Below are 25,858 nucleotides of genomic sequence, written 5' to 3' on the forward strand. Positions count from 1 at the left end.
TCTCTCACCCACAACCCCCTCCCCTCTCATGTTGTTGGGGTATCTTGCACATCTTGAAAGGAAAGGAATGTGCTAGTCAGCCTGTCCCAGTGAAATTTTGGGGATGTCAACAGGACCAGGGTTCTCTTGATATTTATTTTGCTAATTTATCATTGACATGGTAAGTTGTCACCCAGAATCTTGCTTTTTATCAGAGGGCAGTTTTGTCAACAACAGGCGTATTTCCCATACCTGCCATGATATCTTCCATGACCGTAATGACATAGGAAGGCTTGCTGAATATGGGCGGGTTGTCATTTTCATCCTACAGAGTGAAAAAGAAAAGTGTAAAGCATAATGTAAACTTGCAAGACAGCAACAAGATTCTGCCATGAAGTGTGACATAAATACCCAGAAATATAACATCACCTAATTTATTGGCAAAATGTGGAATGTGGGTTGCATTCTGTTTGAATTATGATAGAAACATTTAGGTATCAGAACACTTAAATATCAAAATAAAATTTGGGACATATGTTCCCTCTAAGCTTGTGTGTGTGCATGTACAGTCTCATTAACACTGGAAACCGTGAGTCAGGACATGAACTGCTCTGCTAAGTAGGGGAAAAATTAGAGGGAACATTGGTTTAGAGCACAATTCTATTGCTCTAGTTGGAATATCACCTTGACCGTATGCCCCTTTCAAAGGGGAGGGACAGAAAATGTGAAATGCATTTTAGTTATCACCTGTTATGAAACTGAATTATTACAATGAATATCAGGAGGGGCTATGTCTCTACAAAGTACTATAAAAGGATTCCATGCAACAGTGTTTTCTTGGGAAACAGTTCATGGTTTGGGTTTTGTTGTTGTTGTTAATAGCCCAAATACATTTTACGAGCTGGAATCACACACACACCTCCAACACTCCAAATTTCAAAGCCAGTATATTTCTGAGAACATTTTGTACCCTGTAAGCAGCAAGTGGCCATTCAAAATCCCAGGGAAGTATTCTCAGAATGGCACTGTTTGCTAACATGCAGCTGACAGTGTCCTAAGAGGGGAAGTTTGTAGATCTAGGGAGGGGCTGTAGCTCAATGGTAGAGCATCTGCTTGGAATGCAGAAGGTCCCAGGTTCAATCCCTGGCATATCCAGTTAAAAGATTTGTCAGTAGGTTATGTGAAAGACCTCTGACTGAGACCCTGGAGAACTGCTGCCAGTCTTTGATGGACCAAGGGTCTGATTCAACATTGCAATTTCATGTGATTTCATGGGATCCATTTATTTATGTATTCTTCCAAAAAAACTGCCATTGGGGTAGGAATATAGGGTCAAGAATTAGATCAAAACAGTTTATCCTATCTTTTTATAAGACATTAAATTATATCACAAACATTCTGAGAAGGAATTATCAAAACAAGGAAAACAAATCATATATCAATGCAAGTATTCTGTGTATAAGGCCACAGTAAAGTGCAATGAGGGAATTCAAACTTTCTACAAGGGGTAGAGGACGAAAATACTGAGACAGTCACTGTTCCTTGGCAGAAACCAATATTTCTAAAAACCCCACTGTCAATAGTGTAAAAGCAGTTCAAAGAGATATTGATACTGTCCCATTAGGCTGGAAAGAACACTAAGAATATATAGTGTATATACAATTGACACTGTATATGATCAGATTTACAATTCCTCTTATCAGAAAACAGCTGACAAAAATAAGTTGGACAGAAATGACAGATTCCATCAAAAAGGAGTTTACACCACATATGTGGTACAACATAAATATTATTTACAAGTGGGGACTTGCAAAAAACTTACAGGAGTGGCTATTCCATTCTACCCACCTTTACTTCCTCCCTTCTCCTATTTTGAGGGACCTTATGCAATTCCACATGGCCTGTAAGGCAGAGATGTTCTGCCAGGCTTTTGGTTAAGGACAGTAATGTTTTCCAACTTCTCCAACATCTCACACACACACCACCACTCTGATTTGTGTCCCCCCCCCTCCGACCAGGATATGACCAAGCAGTCCAGAATTCCAGATTTTGTAATATTATAAATGTTAGAGATGCCATCTTGAACCTATGGAACCTACTTAAACTGTAAATTAGCTTTTAACTTTATTGTCTATTATATTTTAATGCTTTCCATATCTCTTTTTATGGCTTTGCCACACTGTACATCACCCAGAGCCTGGCAAAAGTTTGGATGGGGTGGTTGATTAACAACAACAACATTTCTCTCAGTCTCTCACTCTTTCTCCCTCCTGCCACCTCCCTTCTTACTCTCTCTCCTTCATGCTTATCACTTTCTCTCTCTGCCTACTCACCTCATAACTATCTCTTTTTCTGCCTTCCCACCCTATCACTCTCTTTCTGTCGCACATCACTCTTCAGGCTGTCCACTTTCTTCCATCCCTCAATAGCAGCATCGGTGGCAGATCTGTTCCTAGCCACCCACCTGCTTTCTACCTCCCCACAGCAGCAGTGGCAGCAGCTCTCCAGGAATCACAATGGATCTCCCAGCTACAGAGATCAGTTCCCCTTATGGTTGCCAGATCAAGGCTGGGAATTTCCTGCTGAGGCCTCTCCTCTCCCTAAACACTGCAGTCCTCAAACTTTACCACAGTCTCCAGGAATTTCCCAACCTGGACCCGGGAACCAGAGTCAGGCTTGGCCCTAATGAATCTCCCTTAAAGGCCAAAATAGGCCTGGGAAGGACCCTGCCTTTTTACTCACATTAACCTTCCAACAGCATGTTAGGAGGCCAATGCCAGGCAACAGTTGCCTGCCAAGAAGGTATTTTATTTATTTATTTAATTTATTTAATCAAATTTATATCCCGCCCTCTCCTGATGGGCTCAGGGTGGCTAACAACAAATAACATCAAATATTAAAAACAAATATACAATAAAATCATTTCCATTATACAGTCATTAAAAGTCCAAGATGCACGTTAATGTTCTAGTTATTCTGATATTTCTTGTTTCAGTTATGTTAGTTCAGTGAGATTGTCAGTACTGTGGAATAATAGTATCTGCTGAGACCATGCCCCAAGAGACACAAGCCAAGAGATTCAAGGAGCCAGCAAAAAGAAACTGCTGCTCCAGTGATGGCCAGCAACCATTACCTCAGCAGGTGCTGGGTAGATAGAAAGCCTTAAAGTAGGCACTGTTACTCCAATCACTCTAATGCCTTGTCAGCTAAGAACAAAGATCTGGCAAGAAGAAGGTGATGGCTGGGAGGTATGTCAAAAGTGAGGAGAAGCATCTAAACCACAGCAGGATTAGGTTGAGAAGGACTCTTCCATGGTTATCTGGTCACTCAGGCATGAGGAGAGGAGAGACAAGGCGGAGCAACCCTCCTCTTGAACAACAAAGTGCATGGAAGCACAAAGCAAGGGTCATCTGGGAGCACTGGGAAAAGCTCTGTGTAGCCCAGGAAGCAGCATATTCCCCTACATTGTGGTCCGAGTTCTACGAATATTCAAATGTATTGTCTTGTTCACAATCAAAGTGGAGGAAAGATGTCAGAATTCTGTGCATGGAATATGTAGTAACTGCATAGTAACTGCAAAGAATTGTTTAGAAAATCCTTATTATTTGTACAGCACTGAGCATGCAAATGGCAAACAATCCTACTGAGCACTCTTCCAACTTCACAAAGCTACAGATTCATGTATACAGAGTTTAATGCCTGGTCCAAGTCATCCCTGTGGCAGAATAAGGGCAATCTAAACGATCAGTTAGGGCAAGAGATGTCTGCCCACGACTTGGCCATTGGCTACAGTTCTAATACAGAAGCTGAGACACTATGGATTACTTTGCTTCTGTCTGGTACAGTATAAAACCACGTCAACCAACAATCTCCAACTGGAGTTTCAGTCCTGCCTGGGTTCTTCTGTAATGGAAGCACAATCTAAAGGAACTGAGCCAACAAAGAAGAACTTCCCATTGTACCTCCATTGCTGCAACAAAGAAAACTGAAAACAAACATATCCGGTGCATGCACAATATGGCTTGTTCTAGGCTAGACTGTCTTTAGAGAAAGGCAGGTTTCATTTGCAAAATGTTGCTTTTTGGCCCAAGAAGAAACCAGCTGACTATGCAGACAAACCTGTGAAAGTGAATATACACATTCCACAGACCATTAAAATGGCCATTAAAATAAGGGCAGGAAAAATGTTTCTCATTCTATTCAGCATACTGTTTGTGAGAACCAACTACACTATCAGGAAGTGTAAAATCTTCAGAGGAAAAAAACCCCTAAACTACTTGTTTATATGCAGCTTTTAAGACAACTAGATATCCAATAAAATATTTCATTTAATCTAATTCCATGTTTCTAATTTTGTCAGATAAAAAACAATCCAAGTCAATATGATTCCACCAAAAATGGAATTTTATAGCAGGAGGAGTAGATGCATGAAAGTCAAACAAGATTTTCATATACACTCTATAAAATACTGGATGGGATATTGTTTCTACAGTACTCAGAATCAGACTTTTATAGCATTATGCAATATATAAAACAAGAACTGAATTTGTTCTTAATCTAGTATGCTTTCAAAATCAATCTTTTACTCTGTTCAGACAAGAGTTTTTTTGCACATACCCCCATCACAAGTGTATGCTTAGACCTATACAGAAATGGAAATAGAAAAATGTCTTACTTTCTAGCCAGTACGTTTTCAATTCCTATATCTTTTCTCTTGTGGGGGTGGGGTGGGGACAAAATGGACCTGAGATCCCCATTATTTCTCCATGCAAAGTCTAGTTATCGACAAGCAAATTACAACCATCTGTTCTTGTCTCCTTTATTGTAAGCATACCAGACTTACCCTAATCAGCTAGCCCTCATCCTGAAAACAAGATATACATTTTAAAAAAACCCATGATAAAGAACATGCGTATGGGAAAGCTTGCAATGAAATATAAGTTCATCTCTTCTTCCAGAGGCAAGTGGAGCTTTTCATGCTAATGCTTTCCTTTTCAGGTCATTTGAAGGCAATACACATTCCACTGGAGAAATATAAAATACACGAATGCACACAAAGGTAGAGTTCTGTTTTTGGCCTGATTTGAAACAAAGGAAGTTGTAATGCTAAGTGACTAAGTTAAAAATCACAAACTATTGAACTTTTGCCATACTTTCTTTGAACACAGGGGGAACTAGCCTGGCCCTTAAGCCTTGAATGATGTTTTTGCTATTAAATTTGATATTTTAAGCAATTTCACGTGCCAGTGATGCCCATCATGCTATAATTAAATTGCCATCCTTGGCTATTTTTGCTAGGAGCAGGTGGTCTTTAATCAACCTCTACATCGCTCATGATTTTTGCAGTGCCCCATATTGCACATTGTCCTCCCAGTACTATGAAGTGTATTTGCCATGGACAACTCCAACTGGATGAGGGAGGGTGGGAGTATTGGTGTTGCTTAGAGAAGGAGAATTAGGATTCCTTAATCAATTCCCATACTCAGATTACAATTCCATATCCAGTTGTTCAGATGTTAGTCTCGTTGATATCAGCAAGTCTTCAAATTTAAGCAAAAGACCAAAGGAGGCCAGGTTGCGTTTGACACGAGCCAGGGCCTTCTCGGTGGCAGCACCAGAGTTATGGAATGCTCTCCCAGAGGCCATAAGGACCCTGCAGGACCTTCCTACATTCCGCAGGGCCTGTAAGACCGAATTGTTTCGACAGGTTTTCAATGCTTAAACTGAGAGAGAGCTGCCACCTGACATCAGCTAGAGTTTCTGGTGACCAACCGTCTGAAAAGCAGAACCGTCAACATAGTAATGGTACAGCAGCGTGGAATAGTTTTTAAATTTTAATTGTATTAATGTTTTATAGATTTTATTGACAGTGTTTTAAATCGTGTAAATGACTGTTGTGAGCCGCCCTGAGTCCGCTTGTGGAGAGGGCGGGATAAAAGTTTAATGTAAATAAATAAATAAACAAACAAAATGAATGTGGGATAGTAGGGTTGCTAGGTCTTATCTGCTCACCAGTGGGTGGTGGGAGGTAGCTTTCTGGGAGTGGGGAGGCAGGGCAATGTCACCACATGCCATGCCCCCAGCATGATGACATCACACGGAAGTGACATCATCGTGCTAGGGACATTCCATGGCAATGCTCTGGTATTTTGGGCAAAACTCTATAGACTTTTGCCCAAAATACCAGAGTGTTGTTGCACAGCATCCCCAGTGTGATGATGTCACTTCTGTATGACATCATCACATTGGGGACATGCAATGTGTTGTGGCTGTTGTGGGCGGGGCTTCCCCTACTGACCAGCTGGCTGATGGCAGGCAGGAACCTGCAAAATTGGGGGATTCCCCCACTCCTACCTGGGGGCTGGCAATCCTTTGGGAGAGATTGCAATCTTGTCCATCTTGGAATATGGATTTAGCCTTCCAAGTTACAGCAAGAAGCAGATGGGATCCAAAGAGACAAGAGCAATGTTCATAGGCACAAACTTGTTATTTATTTTAAACAGTTACATTTTTCATTATTGTATAAAAGCATCTCCAAGAAGACTTTCCAGATCCCCAGTTCCCTTGGGAAAAGAAAAGATGGTTTGGAGGGTGGGCTCTATGGATGTACCCCACTGGTCCCTGTTCTCCCCAGGCTACATCCCCAAAATCTCCAGGAGTTTCCCAACCTGGATCTGGCAACCTTACCCCTCCATCCTCTGCTGATGGCCAGAAGGGACTTGGCAACCCTACTCTACACATCTATTGGGACAATAGTTGTTTTGCTTCTGGGAGATAATTCTGGCTCTTCTGTGGTACAATCTGAACTTCTATAATAACCCTGTAAAATTAGACTTACCAAGACAGAAGCAGGACATAAAAAAGGAACCTGTGTCTAGCATGACAATTATGCCTTGAACATAATTTGAAGGCCCTGGAAACTATAATCTGTGCACAGTTCCCAAGCCCCTGCCTTCAGGCTTTGACTACAGGTCCAGTGATAGCTTTGGGGTTGTGATGGACAGATTCAAACGTAGTATTTAGTTCTGGGCATAGAGCAGGGGTCACTGGTGGTGTGGAGGGGAGGTAATTGTGAATTTCCTGCATTGTACAGGGGGTTGGACTAGATGACCCTGGAGGTCCTTTCCAGGTCTATGATTCTATAAAACATATTTGGACTGGCAGGACTGAGCCTTGGCCATGAGACCTAAAGGGCTTCAACCTCAGTCTCCCCTTTGTTTTCTTTCGTCATCTATACTGTTCCTTTTAACCAGACAAGCAATTATATAACTGGCTCTAGAGTAAAGGAATTTGTAAATCAACAACACCCTAAGTAAATGAGCAAGCCTCCTTTATGAGAGACTTAAGCATAGTTAAAGTTGCTGGCTGACTACACAAAATGGCATCTAGAATGTCAATGAATGAAAGCTACAGAGAAACTTATTAGCGGTGATATTTCCTAGGACGCTGGTATCATGCTCGATATTAGTTCTAACCCAGTGGTTGCCTCTACAAAAGCTTATTGTCCCCTAATGGGAAATCTACAAAGCGAGTTTCACTTCTTTATTAAAAATCAACAAGCAAAGGATGAAAAAGCTGCCCTGCTATACAGGCTCTCTCTCTCTCACTCACTCACACTCACACTTTCATTTCAGCTACTTAAGTACCATTGTGAGCCAATTCATCATCATCACCATTCTATTTTCCCCCCTTCCCGTTGAAAGGGGGGGAATCCCCTCTGGTCCAGAAAGTGCAGAATGTGACAGCTACTTAAAAATCACCCATGTATGAAATCAAGCAGAAGGAAATGACCTTTTCAAGTGTGGTCTTTAGACAGATGGGATTACACCGTCCAAAGAGCAGCTACGGGGAGGAGGTACTTAGCCTCAATTAAACCCCTTTGGCCCTCCATTTCTTGTTTCTCAATTTTACCTCCATAATCATATGACGGGAACAAGGAGAAGCTCAGTCAATTCTTGTGCCAACAAGGATCTCCCCCCCCCCCTGCAACTTTGGTCAATAAATTGCCGCCACTTACAAGTCAGATCTGATTAGGCTGAGGCTAAGATGGAAAGGTTATCAAGAAACCAGAATTCGTGGCAGAATCTTGAGCTTTTGTTGACTCACAATGCTTGTTGCACTTTGACAATCCGATTTAATCCTGCTGTGTAACAGCAATATGCTAACTCCGTTACCAATAGATGTGTGTATGTCACCATTCCTGATAAGAATGTTTGCATCAGGATTCAGGACAACGGCAGACACCCCTTTCAACCAGGGACAGCTAGCATTTGAAAAATAAACAGCTGGCTGTGATTGATTCAATGACTGATAATTTCAGTCACTTCGAGTGCTAATGTGCATTTGATATTCATGTCAGAATCAGAGCTCGTTGGTTTCAGGCACCTTTAGATCTTTTGGGGAGAGAGGGGGGGGGGAAGCAAAAGAATATTCTTTGTTTAATCCTCTTGAACTCCTCACAGAAGGAAATGAAGTCATTCTCCTGTCAGGTGCCTGATGTCTTTTCCCTACCCGCCCTCCACTTTGTGCAGATCCCCCATTTATGACGGACTTGCTTATGGGGACCTCCTGAGGCTGGCTGTCAATGCTAGAACACTGGCACAGAAAAGGAAGGCAGTTCAGCTACCAGCAAGGGGGTCATCATCACCAATTCAAATGCAGCATCAAACAGCTTAATCTATTCCATACCCTGCTCCATGATTCCAACAGCTGCATTCATGGGTGGGGCAAAGTGCTCCCAGACATAATAGTCAAAAATGAAATTCTAAGCACTGCTTCACTTGTCATTTTTCTTTCTCTAAGAACAGGGGTACATCCACTCTCATTATAACCAGATATGCTCTTTTCAAAGTGAAGCACCTCACTCCCCAACGCAAAGATTCCTATCAAAGGTATTGGGGGGATTGTCTCCTCCAGATATATGTTATGCATTTATTATGTATGCATTTCATTAGTCAAATTTCCAAATTTGCCCCAAACAGTACACAAACAGCTATACATCCAATCAGGGCTCCCCCCACCCTCTGGAAAAAGAGGTGCTGGAATTCTCAAAAGGGAAATGAAGGAGAAATACACAGGATTCTTCAAAACAGTATTATTTTTATGCACTACAGATGTATCTCAATTTGAAGCAGTTCCCAAACTTCAGACATGTCAGCAACTTCCTCAGTTCTTTTTTGGGTCTATGTTGGGTAGGCTGCAGCTGATTTTCTGCTCAAACCTGCTTCAGACTCCCCTTAGCTTGCAGCCCACACCACACCCTTGGTGAAAGCAAGGAGTCCCCTGTCCTGTCTGGATGCTTTCCCCTTAGCTTGCAGCCACTACTGGGCATCCCATCACTTAAATCTTAATTTCATGAACTTTTAAACATTTTTTTGAGAATTTTGTTTCCACAAAGAGGTTCCGGAACCCCATTCCAGTGTGTTCTCCCCTCAAAAAGGGCCTACAAGCTATCAATCTTCTCTTCTAGTGCTAAGAAAACCAACAGAAATGGAGTCCATTCAAGCATTCAGGATCTCAGTTTCCTTGAACCTCAGACAGAGGGAACAGGCATCTCAATTAACAGACGGGAAAGAACTTTTCTCACCAAACCTGGTCAAGATTCAGGACCAGCTCTCTATATCCTGACCTAGCCCTGTCTCTATCAAACCACCTTAACACATTTTGTATGCTAGTTTTATGATAATTTAGCTTTAAGAGGTTAGGGTTAACAAGACTCTATGCATGTGCAATACTTTATTATATCAAGAACAAAAGTACAAGGGGAAATCACATTCTTTTCCCTGAACAGGAGCATACATTATGGGAAGGTACAGTGGAAAGTATTGCCAATACTTACAAAGACCTCAATGGTGATGGGGACAGTGCTGTTGAGAGGTGGGATACCTGCATCCTTGGCCATTACAACTAAGTAAATAACACCATTGGAAACTTGTTCGTAATCCAAAGGTCGGATGACACTTATCACTGAAAAGAAAAGATGCCTGTGTTGTTGATTACTGACATTAGACATTAACAAAAAGCTTCTGAATGTGAGGCACAGCAATGCACTGGATGTCCTCACCTCCATATCCTTCAGACAAAGTAATATCAAAGTAACTTTGGAATGCTGAAGCATTCACAATGCTGTAAGTGATCTGATTGTTTGGAGGAGAATCTTCATCTGATGCCTAGGTTAAAAAGAAAGAAATGCCTTAATATTGCAGACCAATAGATAAAATTCTCTGTTCAAACATCTAGGGAATAGGCTTTTGTAACTATGCATTCATGTAAGTAATAAGTGGTCATACCAGCTGTTTCCCTAGCTACGGCCAAGGAAACTCAATTTATACCATTTTCTGGAAGAGGTCACTGCTTAACATTACATTTCTGAATTTTGTTATGGGACAGTTACTTTTTCAATAAAGAGGGACTAAATGGGCTAGAATATTAAAGATATCTGACTAGAAGATACAAGAACTATCTTCCATCTCCTCAGGAACAAGTGTTTCGATTACGAGAATGACTCTGCCACTTGAAACAGGGCTGGAGTCCTTCCTAACTAATGAATCTGCTCCTAATGAAGGGTTGCAAACTATCAGCTGGCTGAAAAGTGCCCTAGCCAGCCATTTTGAGGGACATCCTGAAGTCTTTCTTCCACCTGGGCCCACACCTCGTTTCTCCTCTTTGCTGATGGAACTGCAACTTTACAGGTAGGCAAAGCAGAATATTCTGGGAGAAGTTTATCAGGAGGGGCCTGTGTGGTATAAACACAACCTAGAAATCACACACTAACATCGTACATACACCAGCTGTTCTAACAAGTCTGCGAGAAAATGTGATTTTTATCTCCTTCCTTGGGGAAAAGCTTAAGACTGTATCAGCAAGAAACAGGTCAATCACATAAGCCCTGTCATCCTCTCAGCAGTAGCTGTTGACTTTTCAGAATGGTACAAAATGAGAATAATGTGGGTAATAAGACTGTATTCAGAGGCATCATTTGGTTCTAGTGAGCATATGCTCCTGATTTGGCATTTGTATGGGTGAAATGATGTGAAATTCTTTTGACTTTCCCTGTCTTCAGCTCATTGCTTTGTATATACTTGGGTAGCTTGTCAATTCTCACGCAACTTTTGTCATGCCAATGAACGAGGCTGAAGTGAGATGTGCTCTCATCTCAGACATTTCAAACATATCCAAAAGGAAGCACTGCTTCTGTCAGTCAGGCTACGGCTCTATTTAGCAGAGTGTTCATGGTCTCCTACAGGAGAGAAGCTACAGGCACTCAGGGGTAATGTAGCGCTCTCTCCTTTGCATGCCCTTCTTATTTGGACAAATTATAACATCCTTTCAAACTTGTCACAAAAATGATGAGTATCTTAGAGGATTTCCCGATCACTTGCAGAGTAATGAAATCTGATGCAGTAAATCCTGGGCATAAAGAACCCCAATGAAGGGCTTAGCTACACATGTCATGTGCCACTAGTCATTAGGAGTACCCTGACTTCACTCACAGTCACACATACATTGGGGGACTCACCTTAATAACCACTCCATTGCTTGCTGCATCTTGGAGGGCTGCAAAGGGGGGTGGGGCTTCTACTTTCATGCCTGTGATGTCTTCCCTGTGATGGAGGGGTGGGCTGCCCCTTCCATGGGGATTCACATGTTCTCAGTCACATGATCCTAAGAAATGTGAAGCCTGAGGAATGGGCAAACTGGGGCTCTCACAGATGACTCATGACACAAGTCACACATAGTTGGACCCAAAGGAAGGGAAAGAGATCCCTGTGAAAGAAAGTATTTAGGGGAAGGGATCACAATCAGTTTCAATAGCTACGTAATTAAAACTGCTGAAAGGGCAAGTACGCTGCAGTTCCTTCCTTCCCTTTGTTTCTTCACATACTTGACTCTGTTTTACTTGTTTAATAGCCTCCATGGACAGCCTAATTAACAGCAGTTAGTTGTCAAGGCAAAGTTTAAACAGAAGGGTGACAATGTACTACCCTTCCACCCAATTCTGAAACTGAAGAAAAAAAAGGGGGGGGGATGGATGATGAATTTAAAGTGAATGTTTTGTTTCACAACCAATTAGTGTCACAAATAAAGTGTGGACAAGTGGTGGATTTGTATGCGCCTAAAATTGATTTCACCACATAACCACACATCTATGTCTGATATGGGTGCACATCTTAATGTAGTGAGAGGTTTTGTCTGTGTCAATGAAGATGACAACAATATCATAAGTAGCTGAGACGCTCTCAAGAGGTTAAACTCCTAGTAGAGTCACTCAAGGTGGAATGGTTACAGCTGAGACACTAAACTAATGGGTGTCCACCCCCTTTCAGGGATCAATGGCCATATCAGCAGAAGAGAACAGACAGTTCCAGTGGTGATGGAGGTGGAGGATCCAGGGCTGGATTAACAATTAGGTCAAGTAGGCACTGGCCTATGGGCCCCCATGCCTTTAGGGGCCCCAGGCCAGCTCCCCCCCTGGCTTTTCCCCTGCTTGCAGACCTCCCAGCCTGCATGCACAGCCAGCAACTGAGCCCCTCTTTGCCCAACATGCCTGGTGCAGCTGCTGGTGGTGTTGACACCAAGTTTACCTCTCTCTGCCTCTCCCCCACAGCTTTGTCAAAGGGGCTTTTGAGAAGGTGCCTGCAGGCTGCCATGGGGGATCCAGGCGGTGGGGTGGACACTCCAACTCTGAGATAATTTGCAAGGGGGCCCCTGAAAGTTTGACTGCCTAGGGGCCTCCATAGGATTTAATCTGACACTGGGGGGGATCTATAATAGTCAATAACAGAGACACTTCAGCTAACCCTGGTAGTGCACAGAAGAAGACAATGGTAAACCACTTCTGATCATTTCATACCTTGAAAACCCTAGTGCTAGAAAACAGGACCCCCATGTGGTAAAGCACTCAATCAGCTACTGGGGAAGAACTGAGTTCAAATACAAATAGCACTGTTCTTAATTATGGTATTCTCAACCAGAGCAAAGGCCTTTTTGGTCCTGGCCCTGACCTGGTAGAACACTCTGCCAAATAACATTAGGGTCTTGGGAGACCTTAAGCAATTCTGCAGAGCCTGTAAGGCAGAAATGTTCTGCCAGGTTTTTGGTTGAGGACAACAATGGTTTATCATTGGCTGGCACTCTTCTCTCCTCTACTGCTTCCTCCCCACCTCCCAACACTTTGCAAGATTTTCTTCATCCCCCCACCCCAAGTATGACACCCTGGTAGTCCAGAACATGCACAAAAATAACTAATAGGACACCATCTGGTTTTTCTTTCTGAGAAGCTTTACTTTTAATGTGCTATATTGATCTTAAGTTATGCATTGTTTTTATGATATATTTTGTGCACTGTTCAGAGCCTGGCATGAGCTGGGATGGGGCAAGTAATATAACAGCAACAACAACAATAAAAGGTCAATTCCCTCAAGAAAATGGCAGCTTCAGAGGACAAACCTTTTGGTACACCATATATTCTAAGTGAAATCTCTCCCCAAATTCTCCCCTCCACAGGCATTAGTCCTAGGGCTGCCAGGGTTACCTGGCAACCATTTCCCAAGAGGGGTGCCATTGAGCACTGTGATGTCACTTTTGGGAAAAACCTGGAAGTGATGCCAGTCTGTTCCATGAATCACTAGTAAAACCTCAGGCCGTTTTCGCACTTAGCGTTTGCTCCCCTTTTTCCGCGGCGCAATTATGTCCGGATAATTTTTCTCGTTTTCCCACTAGTGACTCTTTGCGGAGTCGCCTTCCCTGAAGCCCCGGCTCAAATCGTTTTCCCACTGGCATCGGCTTGAGTCCGATGCCCTGTCAATCATTTTTTTTTTAAGCGCAAGTCTGGTTGCGTAATGACGTACTAACGTACTAACGTAACATCGAGCTGTTCCCTCCCCTTCTTTTCTTGGACAAACCGCATCACGTGTGCTGCTGCTGCTTATGGATTGGCTGCAGCTGTAGAATCCTCCACAGCCCTTTATGTATTAACGGAAGCATTCACAGTGGAGAATCCTAGCACTAGATTCCCCCCCCCAAATTCTGAAGCACTAGATCCCCCCCCCCCAAATTTCCTCCGCTCTCTTTCCCCTCCCCGGCTGGCGCTTGCAACGGGGACCTGATTGATTCCTGCTGCCAGAGCTCCCCCCCCCCCGCTCCATTCTCTCCTTCCCCTTCTGTGGCGCGTGTGAGGAGCTCGCTCGCGTCTACTTTCTAACCGAGCGGAATGTAGCCAGGGAGAAGAATGCAGGACTCCAACTTCCCATTTTATACATGGCGATTTTGTGCAGGTCCAGAAATCCTGGTGGCACAGCTGAGGGAGGCATTCCCTTCTTAAAACACACACACATGGACGCTTTGGCCCGCACCGGCACTACATTCCCCCCCCCCCCAGCAATGGTCGTTTTCGCATTATCGAGATAACGCAACAGCGGAATAACGCAACTAAAGTCAATAATAAAAAAAAATTCTAACGAAACCAATTGAAGTGCCAATTGAGGCTATTCCAGGAGGGTTTTTTTTTTCTATTTGTTAATTTCGAAATATCGCTATTACGCAAAACTGTGAAGTTTTTTTTAAAAAAAATGGCCGTGCCGGCACTTTGGGGAAGCACCGCGAAAGGCTGATGATTGGCCAAGCGGGTGGATGGGGTGGGAGGACGGAAAGGGAGAGGGTGACGCCCCCAAAGCAGTCGATCCGGCGTGGATGGATTTCGCACAGGAAACTCCGCTGAGTGGATCCGGAGTGGATCCGGAGGTTTTCGGAAACTCCGGCAACTTGCTGAAAAACATACTCCGGCGTAAAATCCCTGAAGCGCCGGAGCAAAGCGCAGCGCCGGAGCAACATGTGCGAAATCCAAGAGAAGATCCGGAGGTAAATGGGGCGCTACGCCGGAGCAAACGCTAGTGCGAAAACGGCCTCAGAGTTTTTGGCAATTTCTAGAGTGGACTCATGTCACTTCCAGGTTTTCCATGACAGTGATGTCACACCTTTGCCTGATGGCTATTTTTATTTTTTCCCCAGTGGCCAATGGAACAGTGGTGGGGAAGAAGAACTGGCAAACCCTGATCACACCCTCCCCAAATGTCCTGGAATTTCCCTGATTGGGGTTGGCAAGCCTAGTCAAGAGAAGTCAGATGCCTGACTGCAACAGGTGGTCAAGATGTGAACCCAAACAGCTGAGCAGCCCAGATCAGTACACGATGAACATGCCTCATAATAATTTTGGCTAAAGCAGAATTTTCACCCCTACTCATACAGTGGATATGCAACCTTAAATTTACATTTATATTCCCTACATCCTCAAACTCTGAGCAGCTAAGAAAAATGTATCAGGGAAATCAAAACGTCTTTCTTACCCTTACACGGACCACCTGAGTGACTGAAGGCTCATTTTCCCTCAAAGCCCCCAAATAGGACTCCTTCTGGAAAGTCGGGATGTTATCATTGACATCTAAGACATTAATCCGGACTCTCCCTGTTGTCTCTTCCCCACCTCCATCTCTGGCAATCACAGTCAGTGTATAACGCTGAGTAGTCTCGAAGTCCAGCCGAGCAATTAATGTGATTACACCTGTATCCTTGTCCAATGAGAATCTGGAGACCCAAACAGCAAATCAACAATATTTAAGGAAACATACAATGGTAAATTGGTACCTGAAATCTCACAGAGGAAAATCAGCAGGGGAGCAAATTGTCAATAGAAAATTAGTTCGGGTGTGTGTGTGTGTGTCTTTTCTCCCTTTTACCACTTCTCTGCTGAAAAAAAATTTCCTGAGGCTGCATTTCATTGGGGCAAAAATGAAGCCTGCATTACCCACAAATATCTGTAGGTTTAGTCCTTAGGAAAAAACAAAAACAATCTTTACCTCCCCCTCAACCTTTACCTTTCTTTGATTAAAATGAGTGGGAGTTTTGCTGGAAGAAATGTTTGAATCTACCTGGAAAGCAGGAATGTGTCTAAATGAGATTCACTATAAACTAATGCTTTCAAAATAGACCCTCCAGAACATTGTCAGGCGCTACCCTGTGCTTCCTTTTTCTGTGACTACAATTCATGAGTGGGGGGTGGGGTGGTGGTGTCAACAGCCAGTATCCTACAGTGATGAGAGTATCAGTTGAATCTGTCAGGCTACGGTTTGAAACTACAGTTTGCCATGGAAGCTTACTTGGGGTGATCTTTGGCCAGTCTCTCTCTTTCAGTCTAACATACCTCATGTAGTGGTTGTGAGGACAAGATGCAGGAGGAGAAATGTTGTAAGCTGCTTTTTGTATCCCATAGGGGAGAAAAGCGGCATATAAATGTTTAAATCCATTTTTTTCCAGTTCCAGTAACCTTAAATGGCATAACAAGGAAAACAGCACATGTTTAAATCAATAAGTAGTAGATGACGTGGAAGGCCTTTACCTGAGATTCTCGAGACCTGCTACTAGTCTAAGCCACTTATACTGACCTTGATGGACCAACAGTTAGATTCAGTATAAGGCTCAACTAAAAAAAAATAATGCTTGAATAGCCTCAAAAATAGCCTGGCAAGAGCTGAAGTGTCCCAACTATCTATACCACTTTGAGCAATTTTCCATTCCCTAATTACTTTCATCTTGACCTCCTCTTCACCTATATAAATCTTCTGGGCTGAGATTTATCTGACTCCTAGACATTTGATTCTCTCTCTTTTTGTTACCCACCGCCACTGGTTGAGGCGGCAGGAGGAAAAATTGACAGAAAAGCAGCATCATGCCACCATATCATGCTACTGACAATACAATGATGTAATGCTCTCAGACCAAACTCTATAGTTTTACACACACCCCTTTCCTGCTGGCCTATACTGATGACCTAAGCCTAGCAAGCCAGGCCAAAAAATGGACCCACCAGTTCTACTCCATAACTAATTGGTTATTTGAATTACAGGCTCTGCTCCATAATTTACTCATTATCTGAATTACAGGTTCTGCTTAAAAATTTTCAGATGTGAACTTGATAGCAGTTAAACTAATTATGGGGGAATACTGAAATGTGCAAATGGTAAGCATCAGGGCCTAACACCATCACAGCATGCTGCAGCCTACACAGCTGGGACTGTGCTCTTGCTGCCAAGACAGCAGTTTCTTCTTGTCCATATCTCTTCAATTTGTCTCCCTTAATCTGTAGTGCCTATCTTGCTTGCTTCTAGTAGCCCTACTTCAGGGCTGTCTCCATGGACATTAATCTCCATTTCCCATTGTCTCATGGCAGTATTTGTTTCACCAAGCTATCCATCAGTTCAATTTAGCACTAGCTCAGTGACTACTGAATGGATTCCCACTTTTTGGTGGAACTCCTAAGAAATGTGCAGTGATGCAAAACCCATTAGCTACCACTGTTGTCTGGCATAGGTTTAACCAGTATAAATAATAAGTGTATGAAGAAAAAGTTATATTTTTCTTTAGTATCAGAATGATGTTATTTAAGTTGGGTTTTTTTAACTGATGGAAACTGCTTTGGAGTTTCTTAGAATGGCAAGACTAAGATGCTTTGAATAAAGCAGACATGCTAAAAAAATTAAAGGAATGCATATTATAAATAACGGGGATCCAAACCACATCAGAATGAAGTGAGGAACCCTGCAGCATAGGTGTAATCCAGGAAGTACTTACCTGTCAGGATCATCACTAAAATAATAGTTGACTTTTCCATAAGAGCCCACATCATTGTCTGTTGCCTAGAAAATTGGAACAGAGAGTGCCATGGGAAGTATTTAGGAGGAGCCAGTCTCAAACGTCAGACACAAATACTGATTTTGAAAGCACATTAAGACGTGCAAGATTTGTTTGTTTAAAATGTTTATATTTATTTAGGTGTCTTTATCCTGAGCATCTCAGGACCCAAGAAGGTTAAGAATAATATAAAAACAATTTGATATAGCAACAAGCATATTGTCCCTTTATGGTCTTAATAAGGAACATAAAGTTTCACATACAGATGGAGAAGCATAAGAACTCAAACTCTTCATAGAAGAAAGCTGAAAGAGATAACAGCAATGCCAAGGTCTACAGGCAAATATGAATATTAAGGGTGACATTTACACAAAAGAGCTTGTTCACATATTCAGGGTCACTCCATCTTCAAAGACACATCACTGTCATAAAGAATCCTTATTTCTAGGACAGTGAACCTATTTCCGCTCTTCCCAAAGGGGACTTCCACGGCAGGAGAAAGAACAGTTTCATCCAAGTGTGATCCATGGCTACAATAAATGCATAAAGCTTTTATGCCATATCTCTAAAATATAGAAGTTAAAGGGTGTTGTTTCCTCCTACCTTACAGATTACAATTTTAAGATTTTTTGATATACTGTTGTTTTGTATAAACTGCTTATAGAAAGCAATCAGCTGGTCAGACAGGTCAGCAAGTTTTAGATGGGCAAGCTGACCAATCTTTGCCCAGAACTCTTCCCACAGAAAATGTAGATTGCTGTCCAATACAGGGCACGGGCAAAGATAAAACTGGTGAGATTTGTGTACCTTAGGCAAGGCAAACCATTATTTCTCTCTGTTCTCATTCACAATGTATAGAAAATAATATGGGATAGCTTCCCACAACTATTGTGAGATTGCTGGGATAATGAATGTGAATACGTGAACACACACAAGAAGAAGATGAAGATATTGGATTTATATCCTGCCCTATACTCAGAGTTTCAGAGTGGTCACACGCTTAACCACTGCACTAAACTGACTCTCAACTGATAAGTAGTATTGTAACCAGAATGCACTTTCCCACCAGCCAATTATTCTTGCTGTACAATGCCATTCTTTCCCTCAACTATCCATTTGTTTCGGTGCTTTTCCCAACATCTAGACCAGGGGTGTTGAACTCATGAGGGTTGGATTTGACATAAATGAGACCTTGTCAGGCTGGACCATGTGTGTCATAAAATGTAATGCCAGGGAGCAGAGTTATAAACTTTATATCTAGACCAAAATAATGACATCTTTTATGCATCCTTATCCACTGGATCACAGCTTCCAAAAGAATGCAAAATTAATTTGGGTTGCCACTGGGGACACCTTTGGGGTCACATCAGTTGCCCTTTTGTTTGTTTTTTAAAAATCAGTTAATTCATAGTCTAAGAATAAGTAATGGAACATATTGTATGCAATGTAGAAGCATCAGACAACTACCAATCTGAAACTTTTTTGTGGTCTTTTGTCCTCTCACTGAAACCTTTTGTCTCACCTGCAGGGCCACATTATGACTTTCATGGGCCTTAGCACTTTTGCCTTCGTGGGCCCCTCCCACCATAATAACAACAATATTCAAATCATTTTTATATAATTTTAAATTCAACATTTTCTTTTTTTTCTGTTTTAGGCAAAATTGAATTGATTTTCAGGGGCCCTAAACATTTTTTTTTGCTGATGTGAGGGAAATTTTTTTCTTTGACTCAAAGTTCATTTTCTCCCTTCTGATTTTAAAAGAAATAAAAACATTTTTGTGGGCTTCTAAGAATATTGTGGGTCCTGGGCACTGTGCCTATTATGCCTAATGGATAAGTCATTCCTGTCCAATTATCCTTTAACTGGAGCTTTTAAAACTTACATTTATTTGAAAGAATAGCTGTTAACCAAAATGTAACCATTATCACCATTACTCTGTGCACTTGCTGGTTTGGATTCAGTGCAGCATTTCTGTGAGTGGAAGGATTTCTCACCTGTCCTTCCCCTGCTGTAGCCTAAAATGCCTCCTGAAATTATGCTTCTGAGAATCCCTTCTCCACCAAAAGCATCAATTTGAACTACAGCAGGAATGGAGAGGTGAGAAAGTAGTACTCTGCAGGTGGAAATCCTTCTGCCAAAGGCAACTATGCTGGATCCAAATCCCTATCTCTCCTGCAGTTAGGGATGTTAACAAATTTGGCAACACCTCTGGGTCTGGTAGACAGTCCCAGTTTCTTTTATGGCTACTTCAGACTCAAAATGCAACTCTGAGCAACCTTCCCCCCAGTCTTGCTAATGAAATTTGACAGAAATATTGCCACTAAAACATATGACTGGTTTTAAGTCAGCTGCATAAAAATGAATAGAATATAAAAATGGGATTAAATGGTAAAACAAACAAACAAAAATGGGACATTTGCCAAAGGGTTTTCGTAACATCTGTCTGCAGACTCTGATGGCCATCCCATGCAAAGTTATATTCTTCTAAACCTATTGACTTTGATGGACTTGGAAGGATATACTACTGCTTTGCGTTGTACTGTAAGTTTTCCAAAGGACGATTTACTATATTCAGAATTTTGTCAGTCAGGACTAGAATTTCCATTTAACCAATCAATTTGAGGCCAGGTTTATTTCTATTTTGGCTGCCTCCCTCATTTTTTGGCATGTCAAATCATTACATTTGGGGAGAATAGAGGAATCCCAAATGGTACCATGAGCCTTATAGATTTCTTCCTTTGGTTTTCTATAATGGCGGTAAATGTAAGAAACATGCCTGTGCATACACTGTTCTTCTGTTTCATACAACAGATGAAAATCAATACAATATTTGCCACTAAACTTTATGCAAGAGGTAGGGTAAATCAAGAAGCCATGTTAGCCACAGCTTTTCCAGGAGTGCTGAGATAGAAGGTTAATGCATTGGGAACAGGAAGCAGACAAGAAGGATTCTCCCTCTGAGCAGAATCTAAGACCTTCATCATCAGGATGATGTCCTTGCAAATCTTTCATAGCTGTGACAGATTTCACAACCTGGTCATGGCAAAAAATAACATCAACCTTCCCAGCGAAGTGTGTAAAGCTCACAGTGTCATTCTTTGTGAGCAAAGTAAGATTTGTGGGTGTTTTAAAGTCTTGGCTTTAATGAATATATAAAATATGCATGAGTGGCAGCAAAGGCAAAGGGGACAAATTTGTATTTTAAAATGAGAGAGATGGAATAAAATCCCAAACTATCTTGTTTTTTAACTTATTTTCTAAATTGATTTCTGCCAGGGCTCTTTGGAGGTTGAATGGATGTGAGAAAAAGTAGTGTCAGAAACCCATTTCTTTCCCAAACTCAAAAGGTTTTATGAGTGACGCGGAATAAAGCCCTACAGTACAACCTTCTTGATTTATACATGGCCTTGCCTATCCTTGAGGAGACCAAGACAAGGAGGCCACAAAGGGTTGATTCTCTTTCTGTTCTGAGATTACTGATGGTGCGGATGGACGTGGGCAGACTGCATGAGATGCAGAAAGAAGGATAAAGACTAAGGCAGGAGTGTAAGGAAACAAGGAACACAATATTAGAGAATCTTTGATATATCCTTCCAGCTTAGTCAGTGACATATTTGCATCACTTCTGGCTCAGTAACACTGTTTCAGAACACACGCTGTTACAGTTAATTATATCTTCTGTGTATTTTTTATTTATCTGTTCAAAAATTAAACCTTAATTAAAACAGTCTGCTATTACGACTTAACAACCATGCAAAATCTCTTTCAGAAGAATCAGTTTTACATGATTCCTTGTGTATACATTACACACACACTGCTGAAATAGATTTCTTAGATGCTCCTGTTTCTCATGGTTCCATAAAAAAGTTGAAGCACTGAAGTTATCAACACCAGATATCTTAGACATACAAAATACCTGCATGTCTTGGCAAAATCTGTTGTAATAGTGGCACAGTGCAGAGCATTAACATGTAAATAACAACAAGAAGAAGACGGCATCCAAACCTGGTCGATAGTACATGGTGGTGGAGAGGCCGCTCAGCCAACTCACAGAGGCCCCATAGGGTTTTCAAGGTAACAGATAAACAAAGGTGGTTTGGCATTGTCTGCACCCACATAATGACCCTGTGCTTCCTAGAAAGTCTCCCATCCAAGTAGTAAACAGTACCAACAGTTTCCGAGGTCTGACGAGACTTGGACATCTAGGACAGGGGCTACATTGTACATAACTGGTACATAGTACCAATTATACATAGAAACCAATTAACTGATTATGGAAATTCAGAATTCTGAGTATGTCCAGTGTGAAATCTAAGATGCTAATATAAGGCAATGTTAAATACCACAGAAACACCAATAGTATTTAAATACCCTGGGATATAACAGGGCTTTTAACAAAACTTTACATTCAGGCACTGGTCAGCTCTGTTTGTATATTCTGATTTTGCACAATCATCTGATGCCGGTCATACTTGATCAGAAGAAGAGCAAACTATGCCAGCAGTTCAATTCTCCCCCTACACAAGCAGCTCTACTTTTCCCTCCTCTTTTAATTCCATACTCTTCTATTCAGCAGGACTGCTGTGTGGTTTGGCAGGGATTGCCCAGTAGGATGCTATGTACCTATCAATTTGCAACCGTTCATCCCTTTGCAGCAGACTTTCCAGGTGTTTACCCTGCCCTGCCAGCTGGAGGCTGAGAGAGTTGCAATTTCCTCCTGGGTGGGTTATTGTCACAGCATGCCCTCACAAAACCAGGCTTCAATTTTCATTGGCTGAGAACATGGTTTTGGGAAAAGGTTCCTTGTACTCCTGGACCAAATGTGTTCCACCTCATTAGGGAGAAGGCTAACGAGCTGGTCATGCAAGATAGCAACTTCCTCGTGTTCAATCCCATACTTTCCTTTGGCAGATCACTCTCTCAGGCTACTGCAAACTAATGTGGCTGGTGCATCTGCCCATAGACATCCAGATGGCACTTCAGCCAAATAGTCCCTGAAGACCAAGCTGTTCCATGGAAAGAACCAGATTCTTGGGTACTATTTTTATATATCGTACTAATGCCCCATTTAAAAAGGATGATAGCAAAATACAAGAGGCAAATTTTAAATTCTCCATACTTTGAAGGAACATCATTATTATTTTCAAATCACAAAAATATTCAGGCATAACCACCCACCCCAATCTCCTGTTTCTTCATTCACTCCAGGCTCATTCATTGTCATCACACACATGCAACACAGTTGCCAGCTGCAATGCAAGATGGAGGAATTAATTCAAGTGACCCCTTCGCTTCAAAAACAAAGGTGTTCAGCACTGAAACTGGCAACAAACAATAGTATTTAAGATCTGAAGTTGATATATTTAGAAGTAGGTATTGCTTTCATTGGCATGTGCACATTCTTTTGTTCCAGTGCCACCTTTAGTCAAATGACTTTTCAAAGCCGTTTCAAACCTGCAAAACTCAGAGCAGGAATGGTAGTGCCTGCTGGCACTGGGGTGATACAAACATGGCTTGAACTTGTTAACAACCCTTGATTCATAGGTATAAACTGCAAGTCAAACACCATTCTCTCCCGAATGACAATATGGTGAAGTCATTGTTATCAGCTAATTCCTTTAATACTGAAGTTCTAGTGAAGTTCTAGTAAACTTCCTAAAGCTCAAATAAAAAGGAAGACATTTCCTTAGAAAACTCTAAGTATGACTGGTCCTCTCATGAGCTGAATTATCCCAACAAATTTAAAAATACTAAAGCGAAGGAATGGGGTATATAAGATTCTGGTGCACTCGCTAAATTCACCCTCCTTCCAGTTGAACCCTAACAGGTGACAGCATGATAGCAAGGTCAGATGATTGCTCTTAATACTCCATAATTAAGATGGATACATTTACACATCTATTGACAATTCTGATATCTATTTGCCTCACTGTTTCCCCCTGGAATTAAATCCAAACAATTATGACCTTATAAATTTAGCTTGTCACTCCTACTTTGCGTCTGCAAATTCGCACCCGGCACAATTATTTAGGATAACTGAGAACCTCACAACACTGCCTTAAGGCAGACCAAATGTTAGAGAATTAGAGATCGGCTGCGAGGCTTTTGCAAATTTTTTTGCAGATAAAATCACGTTGCTCTGCCATGACCTTCCCGCCACATTCGATACAGTGCAAGAACTCGAGGCTCTGTGCCTGTCTTCTGGTTCAGTTCTGGATCACTTTGACACACTTAGCCTGGAGGAAGTTGATGGAATTCTCTCTACTGTATGCCCAACAATTTGCGATCTGGACCCATGCCCCTCTTGGCTAATTAAATCTTGCCAGAGGGAACTTAGAGGTCCTATATGGGACATTGTAAATAGATCCCTCTCAGAAGGGCATTTTCCAACACCTCTCAAAGAGGCTATGGTCCACCCTCTCTTGAAAAAGACTACAGCAGATCCAGCCGAATTGGCAAACTACCGACCGGTCTCAAATTTACCATTTTTGGGTAAAATTATCGAGAGAGCAGTAGCGTTACAGTTGCAGGGTTTTCTGGATGACGCTTCCATCTTAGATCCTCAGCAGTCTGGCTTCTGCCCGGGTCATGGGACGGTCGCTTTGGTGGATGATCTCCAGTGGCAGCTGGGTCGAGGTGGCGTGGCGTGGCGGTGCTGATGTTGTTAGATCTGTCGGCTGCATTCGACATGGTCGACCATCAGTTACTGACCCGCCGGCTCGCCGACGCAGGGATCAGGGGGTCTGCCTTACAGTGGCTTTCCTCCTTCTTTGAGGAAAATCTGAGATATAGCACCGTAAATGTTAATTTTAATTGTCAATGATGGCTTTAAATGATGGTTTTATTAATAAATTATTTATCAAATTGTGCTGATGTTTTATTGTAAACTGAATTTATATGTTGTGAGCCGCCCTGAACCTGCTTCGGCGGGGAGGGCGGGATATAAATAAAATGCATTATTATTATTATTACTTGCATCTATTAAAATATTTTATTATATTGTATGCCTGTATGCTAATTTGTTGTTCAATTTTTGCCTTATATGTATGGACTGGTAAGTTTCATTCCAGCTTGTCTGAGGAAATGTTCCTGCACACAAAAGCTCACACCCTGAATGAAACTTTGTTGGTCTTAAAGGTGCAATTGGACTCAAACTTTGTTCTATTGCTAAATGATTTGACACATTTAAGGAAGGTTTGACACACTGGACCAGCTGAGTGGTGACAACTGTTCATTACCATTTTTGACATTTGGGTACATTTTAAGTTGGGAACAGCCTGATGGTGTAAGGCTACGATACTGGCAAAATTTGTGTCCAGTGGCAATTTTAAGATCAACAAAGTTTATTCTGGATATAAGCTTTTCTGTGAATGCAAGCATCCAACGAAGTATGAATGCACATGAAAACTTATATCCAGTATAAAACTTTGTTGGTCTTAAAGGGGCCACTGGACTCAAACTTTGCTCTGCTGCTTCAGACCAACAGGTCTACTCACCTGAATCTATAATCCAGTAAGAACATTAGAGAAGCCATCTTGGATCAGGCCAAGGCCCATCCAGTCCAACACTCTGTGTCACACAGTGGTCAAAAAAACCAGGTGCCGTCAGAAGGTCCATCAGTGGGGCCAGGACACTAGAAGCCCTCCCACTGTTGCCCCTCCCAAGCACCAAGAATACAGAGTATCACTTGCCCCAGACAGAGTTCCAACAATATGCTGTGGCTAATAGCCACTGCTGGACCTTTGCTCCATATGTTTATCCAATCCCCTATTGAAGCTTGCTTTGCTTGTAGCTGCCACCACCTCCTGTGGCAGTGAATTCCATGTGTTTATTACCCTTTGGGTGAAGAAGTACTTCCTTTTATCTATTCTAACCTGACTGCTCAGCAATTTCATTGAGTGCCCACAAGTTCTTGTATTGCGAGAAAGGGAAAAAAGTACTTCTTTCTCTACCTTCTCTATCGCATGCATAATCTTGTAAATCTTTCTCACTCAACATTTCTCCAAGTACGCATTGTTTACAAGTATGTCTTTCATCTCTAAGAACATAGTCCATCTAGTGACAATGCCTTATTCCTTCCTGTATCTTGCTATAATCTTAAGATATATTTTAGTAATTAATGCCTTGCCCTACAAGCAGTTTTTATTAGAAGTAGCCTGGCAGATATTTGAGGTGAGAGCACTGCAACATC

The 25,858-nt window shown here is 42.0% G+C and overlaps 1 protein-coding gene across 1 annotated transcript in view; it reads right to left on the minus strand.

The window, feature by feature from the left end:
* CDH23 (cadherin related 23) overlaps positions 1–25,858 on the minus strand; it is a 655,943-nt gene that overhangs the window by 212,102 nt on the left and 417,983 nt on the right. The window contains exons 13-17 of the mRNA XM_060241177.1: positions 17,605–17,669; positions 15,324–15,561; positions 10,043–10,148; positions 9,818–9,945; positions 232–304 (exon numbers count right to left, since the gene is read on the minus strand). Of these exons, the coding sequence (XP_060097160.1) occupies positions 232–304; positions 9,818–9,945; positions 10,043–10,148; positions 15,324–15,561; positions 17,605–17,669 (610 nt within the window). The remainder of the gene's footprint in view (positions 1–231; positions 305–9,817; positions 9,946–10,042; positions 10,149–15,323; positions 15,562–17,604; positions 17,670–25,858) is intronic.

This window comes from Heteronotia binoei, chromosome 6 (assembly GCF_032191835.1).
Source record: "Heteronotia binoei isolate CCM8104 ecotype False Entrance Well chromosome 6, APGP_CSIRO_Hbin_v1, whole genome shotgun sequence".
Lineage (NCBI taxonomy): Eukaryota > Metazoa > Chordata > Lepidosauria > Squamata > Gekkonidae > Heteronotia > Heteronotia binoei.